The sequence below is a fragment of the Aphis gossypii genome, chromosome 1 (assembly GCF_020184175.1).
Source record: "Aphis gossypii isolate Hap1 chromosome 1, ASM2018417v2, whole genome shotgun sequence".
Taxonomy (NCBI): domain Eukaryota; kingdom Metazoa; phylum Arthropoda; class Insecta; order Hemiptera; family Aphididae; genus Aphis; species Aphis gossypii.
The window spans coordinates 1,924,345-1,951,647 of record NC_065530.1 but is presented as its reverse complement, the minus strand read 5'-3'; the positions used below and the strand labels follow the sequence as shown (position 1 = coordinate 1,951,647).

The window sequence follows — 27,303 nt, the reverse complement described above, 5'->3', positions numbered from 1 at the left end:
GTACGAAAGGTCCCGTACTATAAGTTATACAAATTCAAATATTTCTTACGCAATAATAATTATTATTATTTAACTAATAGCATCCAAACTAAAATTTCAAGTAACTAAAATTTCCATCATAAATATCAAAATGTCTGTTTGAGCACCTACCGGGGTTGGGTCTATTACTTTTTAAAGTATTTGTTGTTATAGCGGCAACAGAAATACATCATCTGTGAAAACGTCATCGGTCTAACTTTCAAGGTTAATTCACGGAACAGCCTGGTGACAGACGGACAGACACAACGAAGCAAAAGTAATAAGGTCCCGTTACAGTACGGAACCCTAACAATTAACATAGATGGCTATGAAACAAATAAATTCATTTAAGTGTCGTTATTGTATAGGTAGTACTATAGTAGTAAGTCAAACTTAATATTTTTGGCATAGTTAACACGAATGATTGTATCAAATGATGAAATATAAAATTGCCATCTACGTGGGTGTTTGTCCAACCTGCTAACACGGAAAGTATCATAAAATTGTATACACAATACACTAGTCACGTATACAAATAAAAATCGGGAGGAGGGGGTTGTTCATAAGTAAACAAATTAAACATTTTTATTGTTTAATGTTAATAAACAAAATATTGTTAATTTATCGCTGTAGTGACTTCGTCATAACTAAAATATTTAACATTGATTTTAATTAAATACGTGCATGTTAATGTAGACACGGGATAATGTCTACCTATATAAAATATTATTTTTGAAAATTTTTTTTTAGGTTGAACCTATAATTGCTACTTTTCTTCATATACGTATTTACAGTGTAGTTTCATATAAATGCAATAATAGTATATGTACTTATATTGTTTTAACAAACTGCAGTGGCGTTGTCAGAAATATTAATCAAAAAAAAATTTAATTTTGCAATTTGCCATTTGGTCATAATAAATAATTAATAAAATAAAATTGCATATCTAATATTATTTATGTTAAGACCAATTTTGCATTACCCAGTTTTTTATATAAACGTTTACTACAAAAAACAAACTGAAATATTGAATAGTTCAAGCCGTTTATGAAAATATTATTAAATTATTACGATTATTAAAACGATTACTTAACAACTATGATATTAGTTGAAATTTGAAATAGTTTTTGAACGTCACATCTTACCAACAAATGCTAGGTCCACTGGTCTCATTCGAAATGAATCCGGCCAAAGATCGATAGTGTTTCCCACAACGCGAATCGTCAAACAGCGTAGTTCGTAAACATGACGCATGCTTCAAATATTCTGAAAACGAATATATGATATCATATAAAAATACAAATATTTGACAGTACCTAAGTATAATATGATACATAACATAATTGTAAATTTGTCTACAAGAATAATAAGTACTGGACGCCACTGAATCTATTCTTGCTCTGCCCAGTAGTCTAATTTATAATTGATTACAATAGGTACATATCTATAAAAAAAGTTTTAAGTTGTATGTTCCTTATAAATTAATCTTCATTAATCAAACAATATTTAAAACTCTCTATCATTAAAAAAGCTTAGTATATTTTGTTATCCATATGTTTATCTTAAAAATTTTAAATTACAAATATTATATTTCTAGATACAATGGGTAGGTGACGTTTTAGCGAAGCCCCCGGAAAACAGAGGTTGCTATAATAATTTCATATTAAATAAATATGTACCTTTCATTGGTCAAAAAAAAAAAAAAAAATTAAAATTAAATGAAAATTAATACTAAATATAAAACATACAGTTATATAATAATATATATTATATATTTTTTTATAAATATTGACATCGTGGACTTTTTTATTATTAGTTATTATAAACTATGATTTATAAGTAGTATTATATACATTTGTTGATATAGCATGACGATACATTATATTATTATGTATTAAGGATCAACAACCTGTCTGGTATTGAGGCGACGTGCACATTTGATGGACCAGTTCGATAGAGTTTTCAACGGCTTTGTTAAATACTTTTCGTTTGCTCTCCTCGAAACAGTGTTCAGTGTACCGCTTTGTACAATCGACGAACAGCGTCCAAGTGCTATAAAATACGATGAGGATGAAATACATTAACAATTGATTATAATGTTATTATATGTCGTGTACAAAACTAAATGTATTTTGCGATAGATCAAATAATAATTTACCGGCATATGTTATCTATGTCTTTTAGATTTCCAGGATAGATAAAATGAGGATCTTTTACCAGCGGATCGGCTAGAGCGATACACCGGTTGTATTCTTCTTTACCGCAGTTTTGAGCGTATATCATATGAGCCGCTTCGGCTGTAAACGATAAACAAAAGGTGTTATTATAATAATATTATCGTCAGGTGAGATAGTAATTACGACTGACGGTTAACACGTTTCGTTGGCTCACCAAAATTAAAGAAAAAATGTACGGCTAAAACGTAAAAATATAGTAGTGAAAAAGAATCGTAAATGAAAAAAAAAATATGACTAAAATATAATTAAAAATCAGAAAACTATTAAATGCGTATTGTGCAATGATATACAATCATCAAATTATATAGTAATAGTTATATAACATTATTTTAAAAATAAGACAGAAAAAACTAATATTGATAAGTGAAATTAAAAATATTTATTTTGATTTAAAGTACTGGATGTAAAGCATATTATCTTACGCAATTATAGGATTACAATTATCAATTATAAATTATAAATAAATTTGCTAACATAACTTGGGAATTTATAACCTTGAAAAATATATTATAATTATTAACTATGATAAGTATATTTATTAGTTATTACTTGATACGATCAATACGTGCGTCATGCGTAGTATTTAAGTTGTATACTTATATTTTATATTAGTGCTTTATTGATTTTATATGCAACGTTTGGATTTTTTTTTTTTTTTTGAATTCGTTTTGTCTGCGGTAAACATAATATTGGGTGAAGCGGTACTCTAAAAGTTTCATACACCCTAACTTCTATTGATTGGAAATTTTACTCAGCTGGTACTCTAAGAGAGGGGTTAAAATAGCAAGTAATCGGAATAGGTACTTTTTTAAATAAAAAAAAACCGAAAACCTAATTTAATTTACGATAAAATTATTTTTTATGTGATAATTAATATTTTGATTACGTATTTGTATTATAAAAAAAATATTTTTAAAAAGTTGATTAAATTGTAGTTTTTTAACGTGACCGTGACAAGTAGACAAAAATAGAGTAGGTACTATAATATGAGTTCTATTGTTTTATATTCAATGCGAACACACATATGTACAATTGGTGCAAGTACGTGCCGGCTGTACCGAATTCTAAGCTCTTACATAATATCATACCAATACATATACGTTAAAATATGATACTGACACGTGTTTTTTAGAGTAGGCACTCCTTAATATTTAGGGTTTATCAACCCTTATTAAAATAACCTGTTCAGTTCATTCTTTTGGGACAATTGTTCGGGAAGTGTGAAACTTTCAATTCATAACTTCAATAAACGCGTGAATGTAATATTTATATAGATGACAGTTATACATTATTTTGATTTATTATTCAATTATTGTTAAAATACGAGAGCTCTCATATTTTGAACACGCAACTGCCGAAGAACACGTAGTTAAAGAATACTTTACGTCTGTAAAATATATTGTATTATGTTATTTTAATAGATGTGAAACTTGTATATTATAATTGTTTGAGATATTTATTTATGTTATATACATACTATATTAAAATATAGTAAAATATATTAGATGTCACAATGTATATGTGTGTATTATAATTTATTAAAACCAAACGATTTGATTAAAATATTGAATACGTACTACGTAGGTATACTAATTGTAATAATAGAAATATTATTTAAATAAATAAATAAAAGTTTAATTAAAAAAATTTGATGAACTATTGTTTATTGTGGAGGTTCCATTTTTTGTTTGTTATTAAATTGTATTATTTTCAAAATAAAGTCATGTTATAATTATTTCGAGATTTTACATAAAAAAAACCAATTAAAACTTAAAATGACGAAGTACAATATACGTAATTCTTTTTGAAAATATGGTCTTTTTCATTTGAATAAAAACTTTGTTTTTAGTTACGATTAATAGGCTGGCACACGCATGATATTAATAACACGATGAGATATTTAATCTTTTAGCTCTCGTGGTATTTGTAAATCGCCAAAAACACGTCATTGTTTTAAAAATATTTGACAACATAAAAATATAGAATGCACACGGCAATAACGACGACATTACATTAATAATTAAAAATACTATTAAGGTAGTTCAATAGTTTTATAATTATACAAAATGTAATATTACATTATATTCTACACAATTGTACGGTCTTAGTGAAAAAAAATATGTCAACAACGTTTAGTTTACGTTGTTGTTTAGTTGTATAAAATAATATGTATAAAGTGGTAAAAAAAGGAAAAATGTACAATTCATACTGTGTCGCCGTCTGTAGCAATTAATATTTTTTACGCCATCCTATAGATAGAAACTATTATTGATATTTTTCTAAATAGATATTATTTTTAAATTTCATAATATTATATTATTATTATACGGAGTGATTTGCTAAACATGTTAACTTTTAATTCTTTTACATAATAATAAGTTAATTAAAATTTTGAATTTGCAGTATATTTAATAGCTATATTTTTAATTAAAAAGATTTTTTACATACTGTCTCACAGTTTCATGCGTAACTGTGGAAACATACAAACTTTATTTTATCAAAAATATTAAGCGCTTTTAACTAAACATAATAACTATAAACTATAAAAATTATATGAAATTAATATGCATTAACAAACGAATTGTTAAAAAATATTGTTTGCAAAATAATAGTACCTACCTATACGACCTACATATTAACTACAACAAGAAGAATTTGTTTAGATGTTAAGTCAAAAAAATGTGAAGTTTAGATTAGAACGCAATCAAAACTAATTCTTTTCTTTTGCTGCATATTTATTAAAAATTGACCATCCACTTTAAAATAACGTATTTATAAATATAAATAATAACTATTGAGTGTTAAATGATTGATTATCATACAACGTATTTGAATGAAAAGTGGTATTTAAGAATCATTTAGAAGTGTAATAATTCGATTAGAAAATTTGTGTTTGAATATAATTAAATGGCTGATAAAGTTGTATAATTCATATAAATTATTTAAAATCTTTATGTTTTTTTAATGCAGCATCAATTCATAAAGTTGTATTGATTACAATAAATTCAATAAATTTTATCACATTAAAATAATAACATTGAAATAATTAAAACAACGAACATCATAAATTACACTTAGGTTAGGTTATAAATACCAATTAATTTAATTTGTTTTATGCATATAAATTATAAATTATTATAATACTTATACTATTTTACATTATACTTTATTGAAACATAATTTATTATGTTGATTATTTATTTAACAAATCTAGAATTACTTATAAGAACATAAACATCGCATTTATTAAACTAATATACAATTTAAGAATTGTATTAAAGGAAAAAAGTAATATAAATCCTCCTGTAAATAAAAAATTATTTGTTATGATGCTAACTTCAAAAATACTTGTACTACTTCTTTTCGTATTATAAATATTAATATTGATTCTCTTCCAACTTTAACTAAATTCAAGATATACTTTAAAATTTAAAATTAATTCTAAACAAAAAAAAAAAAAAAAAATTGTATAATTTATTTAGATATTTAGTTTTAATCTTAATTATGGAAAATTCACGAACATAGTTTACTGACTTGTTATTATTAATGTTTCTCATTTTTATTTATTTTTTCTAAATTTTATTGTAATATTAAAAATCACTTAATCTTAAACAAGTTTACTTAAATGTTGGGTCAAAAATTATTTTGTTTAAAATTCTAAATGTTTATTAAGCTTCTGAAATATTGTTGTTATTATTATTGCTACAATAAGTATGATTTTATTCACAATACATGTCTACGGTAAAACTATTAGAAATGTATATTCTGAAGCTTTTGTTCTAAAAAACTAAATATATTTTACTTAATTTTGATAATACTTGAACAAGTTTTTATAATTATTATTTTTAGTAAGCACATAATAAATTAATAAAATATTGTTCAACGTTTTTAAATACCTAGTACTTACCTATCTACCTATATAATATGTAAATAATAATAATACCGAACTCAAGAAAACAAATTTCAAGTTATATATAAATACACGATCGTACAACATAAAACTTTTTACTTTTTAGCAAGTCATTGAATTATTGAAAGGTTAGAAAAAAAATAATAGCAAAGTTATTTATGCCTGAGAAATAAAAATAAAAATCCAATAAAAAAAATAAAAATTTACAGCTAATTTTCTAATATTGTATTCTTAAATAAAAGTTTCGTTACACTATCGTAATAAATTAATTTCTGTTAATATTGTTTTAAATTTAAATTTAAATTTAAATCTTAACATTCACATATAATTGTGTTATAAGCTTTGTAGTTTCAGTTGTCATAAACAATTTACATAAAAAAAAAACAATTAATCAAATAAAAGTTTTATTAGATTAGGTTATACGATGGTTAGAACGGGTTTAAAGGTCAAAAACTCATAGTGACTCATTAGCTTATGTGAAATCGATAAATAATATTGCTTTGGAATTTGTTAAAAGAAAGGTATATTATACAAAAAAAATATATATATTAGTTATATTTTACTAGAAAATATTTTTACGTTGGTACTCGTATATTTTGTTTGTACTTCACTTTATGGTCTAAATGCTTTTAATCATTTTTATAAATAAACAAACTTATTTTTTACGCGTTTACAGACTTCAGATAATATTTGTTTAATGTACATTTGTTTTTCATTCAATTCAGTATTATACGATTAAAATATACATAATGCACTTATTGTTTTCGATATTAATATATTAATGTTACTTTAGTAGAAATACACATTAACTTCTGTAGGTAAGTAAAATTTAGACAAAATTACTTTTTTTTTTGTTAAACAACGCGTCATCGGTGTTAATGCCACCAAGAAAGCAATTGGTTTTTATAAAATAAAAAAAGAATAATGTGTTTACGTGGTGTGCTGGATAACAATGTAGGGTAGAAAAGGGTGCTACCCTGTAACAGCGAAACCCACGATTTTCATTTATGCTGCACGCAATGGTCAATTTGACCTATTTAATGGACCTTTTGACTCAACAGTATGTTTTATAAGTTTTATTAGTAGAAAAATATATAAGCATAAAAACGTGTTTGCAGTTACGTATACATAGTTTTACAGACATTTTCACAAAGGCCACATACTTGTTATTAAGGACAGCGAGGCCATCAAGATTATGGTGTAGGATCGCTTCATAATGGCAGGTTTGACGAAAAGTGACCTGAAAAATAACAAATGCAAATAGTAAATTAGGTAAAATAAATTATGTATACTTAAAATGTTGGCGAAATAAAATTTAAAAATAAAAAACAATCAGAACGACGTCCTTGGAATTTTAGGATTTATGTGTATGAAAATATAATACAATACAGGATACGGGTGATTTTAATATCATTCGTCGAAATTCGTATTTAATCGTGTATATCATAATTATCACACAGTCATGAGTACTATAAATTGATTGGAATGTTATAATCAAATTTGCAAGCAATAGTGCATCGATAAAATATATACAGTAAACTAGTGCAAATTCTAAGGATAGATATTAACTTGTTAATTTTTTTTTATAATTTCTAACATAACTAATTTTCTAATTAACTTTAGAAGCTAACTACTTAAATTTAGTGTTGAAATAACTTAACTATTTTCAGTTTATTTAGAATAATTTATCAAGATAAAATTTAAAAAATGTTTTAATTGTTTATGCATTAATAATAATAATTACTGTATATTTGTATGATATTTAATAAAACTTATCTAATACCCACTAATATAATAGTATAATAATATGTTTCTTGTTAAAATAAAAATATAATACACAGATAGAAAAAAAATATATTTATATAATCTGTATGATAATTAAAAAGTACATTAACTTCTTTAAACTTAAGTTAAGTTAATATTTTATTTCATTATTATTTTAAACGAGTTAAATATATTATTTGTTTACTATTAAGTTCTAACTTAAGGATTTTGTACTCATTTAATCTGAGTTAATTATTTTCATTAATTTTCTCACCTTTGGCGAATTTTGAGGTTATTAGGTTAGAACTTAGAATAGTGAGGTGTAGTTTGTATATAGTCATTTTTCATTTTCACAAATAATGTATAGTACTATACTAGGAACCTACTGCTTATAGGTAGTATTGTTAAATGTTTTCCTGTTTGTTCTGTATAAAAAGTTGAATCGTGTGCATGCGATTATCCTACAAATATAATACTAGGACTGTTACTTTAAATTATACGAGAATTTATAGCTTTATAGTTTGTACGTATTTATAGAACAACACTTCTTTTTGCAGCAAATTTTGTCTAACATATTTTAACATAACCCAATATTTTAATTTTGTATAGCATAATATTTTGTTGGTTTAATTTTATGTGTAATTTTAAATAAACTAAAAAGTCTCTTGAGGAGTAACATTTTTAATGTTTGCTAGTCATAAATAGAGTACAAACTATACTATACGCCTTCCCTAAAAAAAATAACCATTAGCCAATAGGTATTAAGGCATAAATACCTGTGATAAGTTTTTAAAATATATAAAATATATTAAAACATTATTTTACCGATTATCAAATAATAAATAATATTATTATAGTTTGTAATAATAGTTCAATGTAATAAATTCTAAAACACGAGTACTGCGAATTCTCCAAATAAAATATCAATTTAAATATACAAATTTATTTTTAAAAACTTGTTAAATGTCTAATTCATTCCATCACATTCACATATATTATTCACAATATATTTAAGGAGTTTACAAAGTAAGGAGTTTAACGACTTTCATAGTACTTAAAGTCAGTACTATAAAAGCGCAGCAATCCTCAAGTACGCGATAATATAACATATAGTCATATAGATATGATTTAATCATAATAAATTATAATCGCGTTTTAAATGTATATGGTTATCGATGTATAGTAATATTGAATATAAGGGTATTAGTAATCACTAATCATTTATTTTGTCGTTTTTATGCATTTTTATTTAAATATATCTATTTTACTGCGAGGATTTTGTATATTTATTTCAATGATTAAACTGCAAATTAATGCCTATAGTAATTAAAACTATAAATTATACAGTATGATAATATTTTATTTGATATTTTTTATATTTTTTATTTTTAGCCGTTCTTATAAACTACCATGAAATAATGTTAACACTATGTAAATAACTCGAAATATATAATCTATTAAGAAACTTTTTTTTTTCAACTTTTACGTTAACATTTAACGTAACTATTATTTAATGTTCAAATAATAATAATTATTATTATTTAATTTTTTTTTTCTATAATTATTTTAAACGACAATCATACGGAGAAAATAGTAAAATAGTACATGTGTATTTTAGATACGGCTCGATGGATGGTGTAATTTTATGACATCAAGCATATAACGTGACTTATCGTTAAGTAAGTACAATATAATATTAAATAAATTATACTCGATGATTATATTTAAACACGGAAGTAATATCGTCTGAAAACAATTTTTAAATGACCAGAACTATTATTTTTTGAAGCTCTATATTTTATACAATAAAAAAAAAATCAGTTATTTTTAGTCATCTAGTCATTTAGTATAATATTACATAATATATAACAAGTACTACATTTAGTCTACCTATATACAAATATAATACAAAATATCGCTCAATAATAAACGTTTTTTTGAAAATAATCATATTATTATTAATTATCACATTCGGTCGTGTTCCGTGTTATATAATCTTTTTAAAGAAGTTCGACTATAACGTTATAATATTATTTATCCATTTGTTTTTTTTATACACAATTATAACGTGTGTTAACTTTATATTCAATTATACCTACAAAATATAATATAAACTGTTTTTAAGCGCATCCATAATATTATAATTTACTTAATACCTATCGTGTATTTTTAACAAATTTAATAACAATGTATACCTACTTATTATTACCTAGTCATTAGTCACTAAGGTATTATAATAACATGTTCATCTTATAGAATAAAATATAAACCAAAAGTGATTTATAATTGTGACGATTAAAATAATGTCGATGACGCTGGACATGTCTGTACTTAGTTTTGAAAATAAATTGAAAACAATAATATATAATATCGAGTTTTGGCGTGGAAAACGAAAAATATGTTTAAAGAATTTTTTTAGTTTTGGAGGAAAGTGGTCAGTGCAAGCAGCGCGTGTATTCATGGCGGCCTTCGGATCGAGCAATTTAGCTATTCCCTGAAGGACTTTTAGCAAATTGGCGAACGGGTACGATGCCCCTCGTATTATAATTATTATAGTTAATTGTAACCTCGGAAATTAGTCCCTTAGGTGTAATGATAATATTATTATATTTATAAATATATATATTTTTTTTTTAATTATCACGATGTATTAGTATAGAATATAAACTCTTATAGACAGTAGTATCGTAGCAATGATAAAAACAAAAGTTTTTAATTCGATGAAAAGTAAATATATCAAACATAAAATAATATTATTTCCATTTTCAAGCATCTTACGAGGAAATAATATTTATATTAAGTATTCGATATACAAGGAAATGTATATATATATTTTTGATTAATAGATATAAATAAACATGCATATATTGTTATCATTAAAAGTTCCATTAATCACCAAATATGTGGTAAGTCATCAAAAACTACACAAATGAGTTGTAATATTAAATTAACGTCTAACATACATTAAAAACTGTTATTTGATAATAACATGCAATACCGCAAAATTGATTTATAACACAACTAGCAATAAACTTGATAAAATGAAAAAAAAAATATACAAATTCAACAATGTTTGAGCCCTTTAGTTATAACTTATAAATGTTATAATAAAATATTATTCGATATTACTTATTCGGGGTGTAAAATAAACTAATAAACAATTTTTTAAAACTTAACAATAGATAGGCAAGGCCGCCCGCAGGGGGGGGCCAGGGGGGGCCACGGCCCCCCCCGCTCTTTAGGATAATTTATTTAAATATAAAAAAAATAAAAAACAGAATTTATGATAAGTGTATTGTTTTTTCGCTGGCCCCCCCCCGAGAAAAATTTCTGCGGGCGGCCTTGTAGATAGGTAATATGTAATATGTAGGTAATATGTACGTGTGTACATTGAATAGTACCTAGTACAATAATATTACAATCGTTATAATGATATTTGCTTCAAAATTATAGGACATAAAGATGTAAAAAAAGGAATGTTAATATTTTATATATGTTTATTTTAAAATATTTAAAATTCTCAATAATCCATAAAAGTATTGTACCTATACATGAAAATAAACAAAATTTTAATAAAATGGTTCATTTTTAATACAATTTTTTTCACATATTCTAATCGACATATTTCACTATCTTGGTATTTCTTCCATTGTATATACAAAATTATGTCTTTATGAAATATCTTCAATTTTATATTCATAAATAAATATATTTCGCTTTGTTATTTTAATAATATATCAATATTGGCATATTGCTATATAAATGGAAAAATGAGCCACATGAAATTGATCTTTTAAATTTCGACGATATATTTCAGCTGTATTTGTAGTTCGTATAATTTCAGTACTCCAAATTTCAGCCTAAATTTTAGAAGGAAATATGCTGAAATTAACGTATATTTCTAAAATTTAATCAAAAAATTTTTAAATGGTTTGATCTTCAGTTGCGATTATTATTAAATTTGTTAAAGTATCAGTTACTTTATCGCATGGAAGAAAATCAAAAAAAAAAAAAGACTTCAACTAAATCCCTATTTCAGAGTTCTTTATGTATTCATTACAAAGACCCAAGCTTACACAGACCTCAATATTAAATGTCATAGTAATTTATTTCTAATGGAAATAGTAGGATTTTTCTGGCATTACGGGGTATGATATCAATACAAAAAACAGTTTTACGAATAGGTAGAAATAAAGACTGATAAAAGATTTTTTTTATTAGTGCTCATCATATGTGATAAATAATTATGGTCCAAAGGTGTAATTCTTATGAAAAAACAGGCAAATAATAGAAAAGAGGAGAAAACTAATATCAGGATTGAATACAATTTAAAAACAATATAAAAAAATATCGATGTCTAAAGATCACAATTTCCGGTGAATCACATGTCAGACTACGAATTCATTTAAAGTAGATTACACATTGAACCTATTTATATTATTTATATAATATTATTACAATATCTACCCATATAATATCATCGAGGGGCCCCTCGGATAGCAAAGTGGGAGTTATTTGCGTACGGCAAACGAAGTGTACCTATACATTTGGTACAGCTATCATTGTTACAAATATAATATATTTTATGCGATTACAATATTATATATCATATCACCTAGATGCATACCTATTGGATGTATGTAGAGGAGTTGACAATTTTACACTGAAATTACATTTAAATAAGTCATACGTTATAATACACCCTGTATACATATTGCATATACATAATTATAATATATATGTATATTATATATATTTATTGTTGTGACCGAATTGAAAACGTTGTTATACCGTGTTATCCTGCACCAAACGGATGTACGGTTCACCGCGCTTATGCGCAGACACCTTATTTACATTATGTTATGTCCGTTTCGAAAACAACACGATAGAGATGAAAAAAAAAATGCTATGCGCACGCAATGATTTACGAAAAAATTCGATAAACCGTCGTTGTTATTATGATCATTATTATTGTTTTTATTAGGGTGACGACGCATTAGCAGCCCGCGAAAAATAGCTATAGGTGTAGCACGTAAACTGAAAATTTGAAACTAATATATGTCTATACTGTATTACACAATACACGGCATACGTATAGACCCGTCGCTGCTGAGTCATAATTCTTATTATAATATAAAGTAAAATGGCGATCAGACAGAGGTCGAATATACACCGCATGGCATTTTATTAGCAGAGGGCTAGGATCGATAAATTCGTCTAAAGATACTAAAAAAGTGAATAGGAAAAATTGTTTGATTTAATATTTGATAATCTTACATTTCCAACATAAAATACATACAAATCTACTATTAAACATATTAATTTTAAAACATAAAAAATGTCAAACTTACATTGTTGTCTAATAAACCTCATACAGTGAATTGTAATTAATTTGAATGTCAAGAAAAAAAAGTTTACGATATCGAGTAAGTATTATTATTATTATAATAATATTTTAGCATTATGTTAATATTTCATGAAGATTTCGATTTAGTTTTTTACTATATTAATGTTTGATATAGTAGAAATTTACTCGATCATTTATATATATACAATATACATAATATTATGGTATATATATATTATATGTAATATAAATATACTTGATTTAAAACTGCTGAGGAAAATGTGTAGGTAAAAAAAAATTAATAAATGTAAAAATGGTTTTACATTTTTAAAAAGTGATCCAAGTAATCACATGTTTTAAGTCATTTATTTTTAAATGGTACCTATAATATGTTTTGTTCAAAAAATAATATCCTGCAGGAAAACTATCGTACGTAAAATCTGATTAATTCTAAACATAATCGTTATAGATAAGTTATACATAGGAAATCATACAGTTAATTTCCAGATTTTCCTATGTCTATTTATCTACGAAATGTATTTCTAACAATATGAAATAAGTAAACACAAGATAAAATGACTATTATTTGCTTAAAAAATATTGTATATATCAGTGGATAGTGATACAGTATTATATTATTATTAAACATTGGTACTTGATAGAGATATTTTACAGTAACAGTAATAATACATACGAAAAATGTAATTCCAATAAAATTATTTTGTATTTCATTAATTATAATAATTTATTATATTAATTTTTTTTTTTTTGAATTTGATAACATATTTGTTTAACAAAAATATAATATATTGTTAAAATAGTTACAAATTATACAAATTATTAAAGATATAAATAAAATGCATAGTAAAAACGTTCAGTTAAGTTCATAAATCAAAATAATATGAAAATTTGATAAAAAATATAGCTGTCTATATTATATAAAATAAAAATAGATTGATAAGTTGTAATAAGTTATGTATAGGTAAGTCAATTCCAGAATAACGTGATTTGCCTAGTTCTTAATATTTTAATAAATTAACTTAATTTTGTATGTTGTATCACATATTTATTTTTAATAACTACTATTTTGTACCACCTTGTTCTATCGTATCTTATTTATTCTAAAAAAATATCTTCGACTTTTTCATGACTTACAAATTTTAGACTAAGAAACGACATATTATGTCCTTTTGCTGTGTCGTCAATTTTTTACATGTATTAAAAATTGATTTTCGATATTTATCTAGAAAATTATCAAATATCATAATAAATCGTTCTGTATAAAAGGTTTCATGAAAATGATAAAAAAATTGTATGAATTGAGATTTCTTAATTGTATTTTACCAATTTTTTTTTTTGGACCAAATTAGATGTAAATTTAAGTTAATTGGATGTTTAACTGTAAATTACAGTCTGTAATATATGTCTGTATAAAACATGATAGCGTCAATGACCTAACGACGACGACGACAGGACTTTTGACAAATAAATACGTAGGTATTGTTATTATTGTGCATCACCATGGCGTGTGTCCGGTATTATATTATAGGTAGGTTACTATAAATTTCTTTGTACAGGGTTATATTTACCAAGCATACTTATCCCCATTATTTTATTTAATAATAAATTTATTCAACTTCAAGTTATTGGAATATTAAATAAACTTAAAGATCATATTTTATAACTTTTTTAATAGTTTGAATTGCTTTATAAGTGTCCTGTATCAATACAAACTTCTGTTTTCCAACAGGAATCCTCCTTTTATGTATATATAAAAATAAAAATAATAATAATAATAAATAATTATAAATTATATAAGTATTATAGTGTATCATTTTTTTTTTTTTTTAAATGTCGATATACCTAATACAAATTCAAACTAGCAGTTTTTTAGTTATTTAACTGTTTATATTCTAGATAGAAGTTAATAACAATGGTTTAAAAAAATTCAAAATATGCGGTGTACTATTGAATTTAGTTTTAATAAATTATACTTCAAAATTATAAATATTGAAAAATTAAAATTAAGCTACTAAAAGGTTCGAAATAAACTTCTTATTATTCAAACTCTTTATGTTTATTAAATAAAGATGAAAAATAATTCAATAACTATTTGTTTAAAATTTAATTACCTAATTTAGGTAAACAACTTTTTGTAAAAAAAAAAAATTGTACTTACTAAATAAAAGGTTAATTGTAGTTTTGAAAACATAAGTATTTGTATCTACACAGGATAGACATTAGTAATGCAAATATCTAAATAATTTGGGAAATATGATAGCCTTTAAGTTAAAAATTGTAAAAATCAATTTGAGAACTACTGCATTTATATAATGCATTATTGAAGAAAAAAGGGGGCGAGCATGGCTGGCCACTGTGTGTACTACCGATATTATACTCATAAATTGTATTTTTTAAAGCCAAAATTATCCCAAAACTTATCGGGATCTATAATACACTTAAGTACATTATGGTATTATTATTATTATAATTGGAACATTGTGCTTATTGTCATTGCGGTAAATCGAAAAAAGACCTTGATCACGCGTAATCCGCCCTCCCACCATCCCATCATACGCACATAGTTATTACCCGTCCACATTATCACGGCTATCCACAGCAGCTTTATGCACGGTCGTTGCTATATTATGTTATGTTATTGCACACGCGTTTAACCGGACTACCGGCAAATCCGTATTGTTTCATTGTTGTCCGGTTGTTCCGTCGTCATTATTATTATTACTATAAGGGTTAATGTGACCATATTTGAAGGACTACGGATATGTTTAATAAAAACCTATAGAAAAAAAATGCAATTTTCAAAGTTTAATAATTCGCGTTAAGTTTGAATTCATTCGCCACGAATAAGCTACTGTTGTATATAATTCTCTATTCCTATACCTATGACACTGCCATAAAAATATGCGTTTTATACATTTTAATTAAAGGGATGGCCTTAGAACATAAAATACATTTTTTGATTATTATCTAGTAAAAATGTGTACACAATATTTTATGAATCCGTAATTCTTTGATCTAAAAGAAGTTCAATCCAATCAGATATATCAAATAAACGCTAAAACCTACAGTTGTTTATATTTTTGCAAAATTAGACTAATTGGAATTATTTAACAGAAAACTATCATTAAAATAACATTTTTTTACAACTAAGAGGAGTATGCATTTAGTGATATTATTACAAAAGTTCATATTGTATTTTTTTTAAAAAAAAAAAAAGTAAAATTCACCTATTATAATGAGTTTTCAACAATACTTGAGTATTTTTTTCTAGAATGAATCTTATAAAAATGTTTTAATTTAAATTAGTCAGTAGAATTCTGTAAAGTTGTTATTAATAGTTATAATTCTTAATGAGATAGTTCACAAAATTAAAGAACAATATTAGTTTAAGACATGCAGCAGTCGATGAAAAAACAATTAAAACTGTGATTTAATACTATTTATAATACTACACAGATAAATGTGCTATTTAAGTTGAGACGTAATACTGACAGAACTTAAGTCTATACAGATACTAGACAAAAAATTAAATAAAAACTTCAAATTATATGATTCGCCTTAAAAAAAAAAATACATTGTTAATACAATTTTTTATCTGTAGTAAAAATAGAAATCACCCATAAGTGAACTCTATAGAATCCCTGATTTAGAGAATCCTCCTTCACACCGAAATTGAGTAACTTTCGTCAAAATCAATAAATTTTGTTTCTCACGCTTATTTACTATATTAGTTAAATTAGTTATAAGTGTTATAACACATAATAATGTTCACATACATTAAACATTCTGTAAACCTTTCCTAGTAATTATACAATTAGTTTTTAGATTCATTTTTAGTTATTGTCCGTTTTACATGGAATAGGTTCACTTATATTATAAAAACATAATATTTAATTTTTATATTGTTATTTTTTTTCAATGATATAAACTTGTATTGTCTAACTGAAACGGATTAGCTGAAAATAAGCTTTAATGATTCCTTAAAACAGGTCTAAATAGAATCTAATAATAATTAATAAATAATTTTAAAAATAACAACAAATTTATCGCAATTTTATAAGTTTTTAAAAGGTCAAATGCAATACTTAGGATTATTAATAAGTGTGAAAGAGTTGAGTTTTCCATAAACATAAACTAATGTAAAACTATACTATGCTTCAAATCATAAATATTTGCATCGAGTAGAGTAAGTATACAGCTTAACATTTAAATAAGTATCATAATTCCATTTCAGTTTCACATTGTATTTAATACTTGTAATTTTATACTTTATACTTAATATTTTTAGTTTACATTGGACTTCAACCATGCCTGTTGTCTTTTAGATTTACTATATAGGCACTATATTATATTAGTAAGATAAATCTAACCTAAAATACCCTATTATTTACCTTTTACTATGAAATAATATGTACAGCGAATTGATACTGTTCAAAAACGGTTTCTTGTCATGCTTTTAAAATTAACCATGTTTCTTACTTACTATATAAAAATGTCTACAATTTTTTTTAGCTAACCTAGATAATACTCGTTTACTAAATAGGGTTACATTTCATTTCATTATTGGATTGAGTCCCGACGTAGATACACATTTGAAATCAACACTCGTAAACTAATAACTTAATATGTAATGACTAATGACCCATTAGAAAAGATAATGTGTCAAAGTAATTTATACTACAGTTTATAAGACCGTTAGTTACTGTAATTGCTGCGCAAGAAAATAATGATCATAGGATTATCTTAAAAGTGGTTTTACAATAAAACACAGTTTATGTAAAATCGGATCTAGAATTTAGTATGTTTATAGATAATTAATAAAAACTGGAAATCAATAATGTTCTAAGTGCCAAAAAAAGTGTCTTCAATTTTTTAAATAACAGTATTTTGATGGATTAATAATAATTTATAATTTTTAAATAATTTTACCTTTCATAATTTCTATAATAGGCTCAATATTATTCTTAGTTCACAAGTTAATAACTCAAACATATTATATCTTCGTTTAAATTTTGATTAGATAGATAACTTCAATAAAGACCCTTCTTTAAATCTATCCCTGAACACTCGCATGATTAGAAATATCATAGATATCGAACAAATATTTTATGCGAAATTATACGGGTCAAGAAATGAATTATGAATGAGTTAATTAATATTAAATCGTTTTTCTGTTTCGATGGTCATGCTCTATATCGTATATTATTATACATTTTTGAAGTGGTTTTTAATATTATTCACATTTCTCTTATAATACACAATATAGTATCTACTATCTAGTCTAGTAGTATTTATATTAATTGTATATCACCTTCAACAGTTTAATTATTAATTATGATTTGATGCCATAAAATAATATTTGTAGTATACTTGTAATATTGCTTTTCCACTGTGAAAGAACAACTACAACCATTTCAAATAATATGAGGTTTAAATGAAATACCATAAATTAAATCAATTTGCATAGACTAAGGTCATATTTATCATAATTAAAGTTAAATACAAAACAAATTAGGTAAATTTACTATCTGTTAATTTAATTATAAAATATCATAACTACATAGGATTTACAAAATTCGTATGTTTTCTAAAGTAAAACAAACTTAACAATAATTCATAAAGTTAAAACTAGTATACCTACATGTACATATGGCTACTGTGTTTATGATTAAAACTAAAATTGTTTAATGATTTTACTGTAATTTGTATAGGTAGTTATACTACCATAGAAATATGTTATATTTTTAGTTACTACTGGGATAGATAATAATTTCGTTGTCACGAAGCAATTTATAAAACTATATCCAAGCACTTAATTGTTAATGATTTATAAATAAATTTTTATTTATTATTTATTTGTTGGTTACCTACTGTAGTTATTATTTCAGTTTTCACTAGCAATGCTAAATAATATGTTCATAATTATTATACACTAGTACTTAATATACGAATAATGATAGGTTAAAATGCAGTAATATAATAAAAAAAAATGATTTTTCCAATATTTTTCAATTTTAAGCGTCATGTATTTCAATAATAAGGTATAGTATAATTAAAATATTCAAATCACTCGGAAAAAAAAAACACAAAATTCAGTTTTTGTGTTTATTACTTTTACCAGTAGCGAAGCAGAATATTCTTATAGTTGTAAATCAGCAGCATCAGTTTGAACGAGATAATGTTTGTAAGTTTTTTTTTTCCACCAGGTCAATAAAAAAAATGTATGTGCAAAACCTGGAGATTTTTTATAACAGTTTTGAGAATTTGTGATATTGAATTTTGCATTTCATAGTTTTCGGAAAGTTGGTGCGGGTAAAGTAAAAAAAACTGAGAGATAGAGATGTTTCCCAGTTTTATACTTAAAATTATTAATTATTCATTTCATCTGCAAGGAAATCACGGAATTTTTAAAGTATTGCCGGAATTAATTAAAAATGTATAAAGGATGAACGTTACAATATGACAATGGTATGACTGTAGCAAAAGTCACTACTACAACAGAAAAAGCACCGTCCAAGTAACATTCTTTCGATTTGTAAGAATTTATTCGGAATTTAAATAATTTTATGTCTGGCATTAACGGTACGAGTATTATAATACAATTTTTATATACCTAGAGGATTTTATTGTATTTGCATAGTAGTTATTGATTATCGACCACGCATCGACGTTCGAACACGATTTCATAAAAACTGAATACACAAATATTATAAATGCAAAACAGATAATTCTTGGTTAGATCAATATTCTGATTAGGAGCTATATTATGTATCTATGATAAGTAAGTTTTAAAATTTATTTTTATATTTTTTGATGTACCTATTGTTTGAATTGGAAACGTATTAATTGTATATTTTATCACATATAGGTATATACTAGAGATAACGATGGAGAGGTTTTTCTTAATAAAAGGGTCAAATTCTATAAATACCACTGAATGTTTCATTTATAGAAATTTCTAACTTCATGTTTGTACTTATCAAATCAAATTATTTTTATATTATTAGTTTTGTATGGAGTATTGGAGTATGATTAATTTTTTAACTACCTATACTAATTTTACGGTTTATTTAATAATAATTTAACTATCATAGTAATATTACATCAATTACAATGCTTTCAAACTAATCGCTAATTAAAAACAAACTTAAATATATTATATATTGATAAATATTATTGTATTCCTAACTTTGTTCTTTCATAACGTGATGTGAAAATAAGATGATTTTCACAAATCACAGTTCATTTTTTAAGATTTTAGTATGGCTATTTATATGCAGTCAGGGCGCATATAGTAGGTACTGCTGAAGTAAGCTGTCGCATGGGCACACAAGATCTATCACCTATATAGCTAAATAATATTTTATCTTATCCTGCAAAAACTTATTCTATTTTGTTATGTGCGTACGTGCGTATGTAATGAATATAATATTGTACTGCCGTGCCTCGAGTGCGAATCTATTCCGACGTGACGTATAAGATTGTGATATATACTTACGATTTGTATAATTTGCTAAATAATTTATTACGTATCGACGTAAAAAGGTTTTTGGTTTCGTTTAGGTTAGCTCATAAGTTAACTGACGGGGATATGAATCTATATAAAATATATATTAGTTTTATATAATATAATATATTATCTTGGTGACTCGCAGTGGTAGCTGATCGCGTGGGCGCCAAACTGAAACTAGCTGCTGCTGTTTAGTGTTCGTCCGAGCATACCGAAAAACACGACTCGGCGGGCACGACAAAAATAACATTAATATATTCAAATAGCATTGCAGGTACGTATTATGTATAACACATATTACACAGGTAGTGTAGATGGGTTTACGGTAAAGTAGTGGGGGAGTGGGTATCAAGGTAGGGACCTCTACGCGCGCCGACAGATTTGCCGCCGATCGGTGGTCCGATTGGCCGCGGTCGACCGCGAACACTGCCCCAGACAACCGCAACCACAACAAATGCCGACACGCGTGCGTCGTCGTATTCGCGGGCGTAGGCACATCCATAAATGTATGTAAGCAAATACGGAGTGATCAATTTATAAATAAGTGGGCTACCATATAGTATCAATGAAGAGTTATGTATACGATTGAATGAAAAAAGTTTTTACACAGCTTAGAGTATAATATTATAATCATACAGAATCAATCACCATGCATGTACATTTCTAAGTTTCACTCTATAGTTGTAATTTTTAAATTTAAAATTTATGGAAATTCTGATTTTTAGCTTTCTTAAGCGTAATAAAAGACCATATTTTTAAATAAGCCAATATAGTTCATACTTCATACTATTATAGTTTTAATATCTAAGAAATCATAAAATACCTATTTTAATGTCGAGTTGAATGAATAAAAATGTATGAAAAAGTCATCTAATTCATAATAATTTACAGTAAAAACGGTAGTTATAATTTTCAAAGAAAAAAATAAATATATTGTTTTACTTCAAGACGTTTATTAAATGACATAAAAAATATAAGTATTTGAAAGTATGGTCTATGATTAGATAAAATACCAAAAAAATTTAGAAATCAGAATTTTAATCTATATATTATAATATAAATAGTTATATACATGTTAAAAAAATTGATTATGATTATAAATCAAACTTTTATTTTTATTTTTATTTTTAAAACTTACTTCGTGAAAGATAGTAGTTTTAAGTTTTATAAATATAATTTTTTAAATCATGAAGGACTGTAGCGAAACACTTTTGTAAAATATCGACGGAGGTATAAAAATATCAAATATTAAAATAGCTTTTATGTAATTCAAGCAATTTAAGTTATACAACGAAACTAAAACTTAACGAGTTGCCTTTGCTATATTCTTGAGCCTATTTTGACTTTATGTCTTTACGAGCTCAAATATTATTTTTTTCAATATTTATCTCATATTTTGATATTATAAGTGCGCGATAATTTTTAAAAATATGTTATAATATGTTTAAGATTATAAAATACTATTTCCTTAAATATATTATTTGTACTTTCATAACTCGCCGTGTCGTTTGTTCTGTATACCTATTCAATATGCGGGTAATAAAATATTAGAAACCGCTTACACTTAAACATAACCTTCAAGTTACAGAGTGTATTCAACTTTATACAACATTGTCACTGGTGAACTCAGCTTTAAATTAAACTAAATTGTGACTGGATTAAAATGTGTAGTATTTTAAATATTTTATATTTCGCAACCAAAATAATTTGATGGCTTTTAAAAATTAGCTTTTAATATTTTTATTTGAGTCTCATAAGTTTAAAAAAAAAAACAATATACATTTCATTTATATTTTGTTTTTAAGAAGAGATTCCAACAAGTTTTGTCTATTCAACTTAATATGTTAACTTTCGACGGATAGAGACAATACTTGGGGTGTGGCAATTTGTTGTAAATGTAAAAAAGATCAATCTAACTTATGTATTATTAATTTTATTTTATTTGTACACGGAAAGGTTAATGTTAAGTTACATTTTTTATTTTTATAAATAGAACTGTATTATATTATTCATAATATGGAAATCATATAGGTAAATACATTTTATAAAATTAGATAATAATTTATTGTTTTAAGTTCAAATTTGAACTCTTACGTGTTTCTTAGTTATTTATTAATTCATCTAGCTTCGTTGGCTGATGACGGAATAGTCTTCAAAATTCTCCATATATACAGTGTTAAGAAAATTATGTTTTTTCATATAATATGTGGTGAGTTGCAATCCCAAGATTGATAATAATATACTCTTACAATCTAATGAATGCTGAATTTAATTGGTTAGTTCGTTAGATGTTTTCGCTAGAATGGGTAAGTCCAACTGCATCTATGGTTTCAATTTTTATTTATCTTATTAATTGAAATAATTACATTAAACAACGCAGGTAAATAATTGTTTTTTCTCAAATTAATTTTATTTATAGAATTTAAATTCTATTATTATATATATTTTATTACGTTGGTGACGAAATTATTAAAATATTTTTACCGTTAATTGTTTTTAAAAATCATTAAGACGTATGAAATTATTATTTGTTATAACTTTTATCAGCTTTTAAACTTTAGTAACAATAGTAACATAAACAATATTATAATCAGGGCTCGTAAGACATACACTAAAAATAATTGACTATTTAGTCAATCACTTTAACCCATGTCTAACTACTTTCACCTATTAACCATGCTTCTAAAAATTTAGGAAAAAACATTTAATTAGGTACTCAATGAAAACTAATAAACATGAAAAACAAAATAAAAAGATTGTTAATTTTTTTTTTTGTTTATATAAATAAAACTTAGTCCTAAAATAATGACATAATGTTTTTGTTGTTTAATTTTAATAAATAAATATTTCTCAAATTAAACGATATCATAGTATCTTTAGGAGTGCTGGGACTACCCATGTGAGCAATAGAAGTTGTAAGCTCAATTGGGGGGGGGGGCACCGGGTTATAAAAGTGGGTGGACAATTTTTTTATTTATAAAGTAATCTAGTAATCGTATCATACTTTTAAACTAGGGTGGGTTAGGTTAGGTAATAGAACAATACATTTATAATATTTATTATAAGATATTTATGTTTTACAATTTTAGGACTTATTTTCCCAAAACAATTCTTGTGCATACGATCGCATTTTTTATTAAGTTTTTTTAATACACTATTTTTAACATATTTTATAAATATTTAAAAAATTGTAGATTTCATTCAGACGCGATTCCAATAAAACATCTTCAACATTTTATATTGAACATAATTGTTACGACACGTCGTTTTAGCAAGTTAGTTCAACGAATACATGCACGCAAATATTTTCATGGAAGTTGTTTGTATGGAAACCGAGCCTTCAACGAGTTTTCTAATTGAGAACGAAGATAAATATTATGTATAATTTATTTATGTAATATTTGGGATTGAGAATAGAACTTAATTAATTGTTACCATATCATAAAAGTTACAAGTTAATCTAAAATAATTTATCTAAATTTAAATTACAAGTTATAAATGTATTTAAATCAATGTTGAGGGAGTTAATTTTTTATTATTAACTATTTTTTAATTACATTTTATTACAAATTACCTTAAAAAATTATAAGCTAATTATTTTTAAGTTATTATTATTTATTTTTTTTTGATAAAGTTTGAAATTACATAATTATTGAATTAAAAAGTAATTTTATTACAATTAAAATTATCTATTATTTTTGAAAATATAATTGAAACTTAGTAATATTATATTGTTAATAAAAGTTTAACTCTAAGTAATGACGATCAACAATATAAAATTATACACTATGTTTATTAAAAAAACAAATAAAACAAAAAACAAAATGTATTATTTTTCAAAAGTCATTCTTTATTTTTTAAATAACAATACATTTTTCAATTTTTCCTAATCTAAAATCACTACTTAGTACAAATAAAATATTTTATTTTCGATTTTATTTTATAATAATGCTACAAAAATCATACTTACATGATATATTTATAAATATTATCTGCAATAATTAGTTTTTTAATTACATTAAAATTGCATAAAATAACGAGTAGGTAATTTAGTATTTTTCTATAAATAAGTATCTTAAATAACTAATAATAATTGTTTAAAAGAAAATGTAATTAAATTTATAGAATTACTTTTAAAGTAACTTGTAAGTTGTAACTTAAATAGAGTTGTTTCTCGTTCCTCAATGCTGGTCTAAATACAAAAACATTAAGGAACACAAAGAACGTAGACAATTCAGTTTCATAAAAAATGCAAATTTAGTACGTATAAAAATCCTACAAATGAAAATCTTTTTTTCATTAAACATTGTGTTATTTTATTAGTTAGCCATTTTTGTTCACAAAATGATCGTGTTCGATAAACGTGAAGTTAATTTTAGACAATTAAGTTTATACATAAATATATATAAATTATAATAATGTATATGTGAGAATTAAATGAGACGTATCATGCATATTATATAATATATTGCATTATATTATATTGCTTGGTTAGGTTAGGTTAGGTTAGGTTAGGTAAAAAAGTATACACGCCACACAGTGAACAGTTAAATTTTCGTTTTATCGAGTGCAGTAAGTTTATTATATGGAATCACACAGAAGTGTAATGAACTGTTAATAAAAACCATTCACGTATCCGGAGTTAGTAAGAACCATGCAATCATTGAGTTAATTGTCGTTTTTGTATAATTTACAGTAAACAGAAAAAAAAGGTTTTAGCTATACACATAACATTTTAATATAATTTATAACTAACTCTAAAATGTAATCACCACTCACTAAAGATATAAGATAAGTATAGGTACATGTAATTATTATGATATTGACCTTGCAAAAATATAATTTATTTTATAATAATATTATGTTTAATTCAAGACCGTTACAAAAATTATTCAATCAAAAAAATTTCAAAAAATTACAAACAACAAATACATTTAGGTAATGGTAAAGTTTCTCGCACGATTTTGTACATGGCTGAAGACGAAAATAACGGTCAAAGTTTAGAGTTCAACTACAAATTATCATTCGTGTTTTATATCTATATATTATACTTAAGCGTTTTTTGACTTATATAAAAAGGTGGCGAATAGTATTGCGGTATACTATAATAGTGCAATTGCGTGTAACATTATTATTGTTCAAAACTATGCATGGATAAACTGCAGTTATTTAAACCACCACAGTATTATTCAGTTATTAGAAACACCAAACGTCTAGGCCTAATGTATCGTTATTTTATCAACTAACTAATGGTATTATATTTATATATTATACAGTACATAATATCATTTTTTATTTTTTACAGTTTGGAGTCTTTTTTTAACCTATAAGTGATTTTTAATTAAATTTGTTTAAATATAAACATTAAACATGTTTAATATAATATATAATCAAATGAATAATGAAAAAGGTAAACCTGCAGTTATAAAAATATATGTATATTTTAGTGTGAAATGAACTGATTTAAACAATTATAATCATAAAAAAAAAAAAAAACTAAAAGAAAATAGAAAAATTTAAATTTAAAAATTGTGAGTTCATATTGATATTAGACATTAACTGTCTAAGTGGTTTGTTACTTGTTAGTCAAAAATTGGAGTGACATCGACATGTGACATATAAAATATATTAGTAAATTGAGCTTAAGTTGGAGGTATAAACAGAGTTGCAAGATCAGTGTTGACGATTTAATATTATCAAACAGAAACTTTTAAGTGCAATTAATACTATAGTAAGTACGTCTCTTTTAATCGAGAAGATATGCCAAGTATATTAGCTACCGATGAATAATCGAATAGCGGACACAAAACTTTGAATAATAGTAACTGTAAAAGCGTGTAAACTTACGCAGGGGACTTTATCAAGCTACAACGAGTCATTATATAAAAGTAGATTCATAACGTTTCTCTATAACGTGAGGTACCTAGACACCTAGTGGCTAGTACTTGTTTTCATACAAAGCGGCATTTTTTTTTTCAGCAGTTAAGTGTTACTAAAATAATAATAAAAAAAAATATTTCATTTCAACAATTACTAAATTATTGTTTGGTCATATAAGCGTTACTTTTATTAAGGTAAATTAAATAATTTCAGATTTGAAATGACTTATAATGTCAACTCATTGGAAAGTATCATTTATTACACTGAGACGCCTGACTGTATAAATATTATTAATTATTAGTATAGATATAATGTATGCAATTATTATTATGTAACCATAATAAAATTTAGCTATAGGTGATCATAGGTTTATCACAAAAACTATATTAATATTATATTTTTATAATTATATAGCAGCTATTGAGGTATAGGTACACCATAAATACTTTATTTTATAACAATATATATATACATAAAAATGGTCGCAACAATCTAACAAAGCTATCTACCGGTAGGTTCGAATACTAACGCATTTTACCGATGTTATGCACAATTAAAACGTTAGAGCGTGTATCATCACAATTATACCAATGGTTTTATTATAATATTATTAAAT

At 24.7% G+C, this 27,303-nt stretch overlaps 1 protein-coding gene across 2 annotated transcripts in view; it reads right to left on the bottom strand.

The window, feature by feature from the left end:
• The window catches only part of LOC114120858 (uncharacterized), a 32,869-nt gene extending 11,801 nt beyond the window's left edge, over window positions 1–21,068 (bottom strand). The window contains exons 1-5 of one of the 2 annotated variants that reach the window (XM_027982923.2): window positions 20,796–21,068; window positions 7,329–7,405; window positions 2,177–2,315; window positions 1,928–2,070; window positions 1,164–1,284 (exon numbers count right to left, since the gene is read on the bottom strand). In XM_027982923.2, the coding sequence (XP_027838724.2) occupies window positions 1,164–1,284; window positions 1,928–2,070; window positions 2,177–2,315; window positions 7,329–7,380 (455 nt within the window). In that variant the 5' untranslated portion in view covers window positions 7,381–7,405; window positions 20,796–21,068. The remainder of the gene's footprint in view (window positions 1–1,163; window positions 1,285–1,927; window positions 2,071–2,176; window positions 2,316–7,328; window positions 7,406–20,795) is intronic. The other variant, XM_027982922.2, reaches the window with a different exon arrangement.
• Between the last annotated feature and the right edge of the window lie 6,235 nt (window positions 21,069–27,303).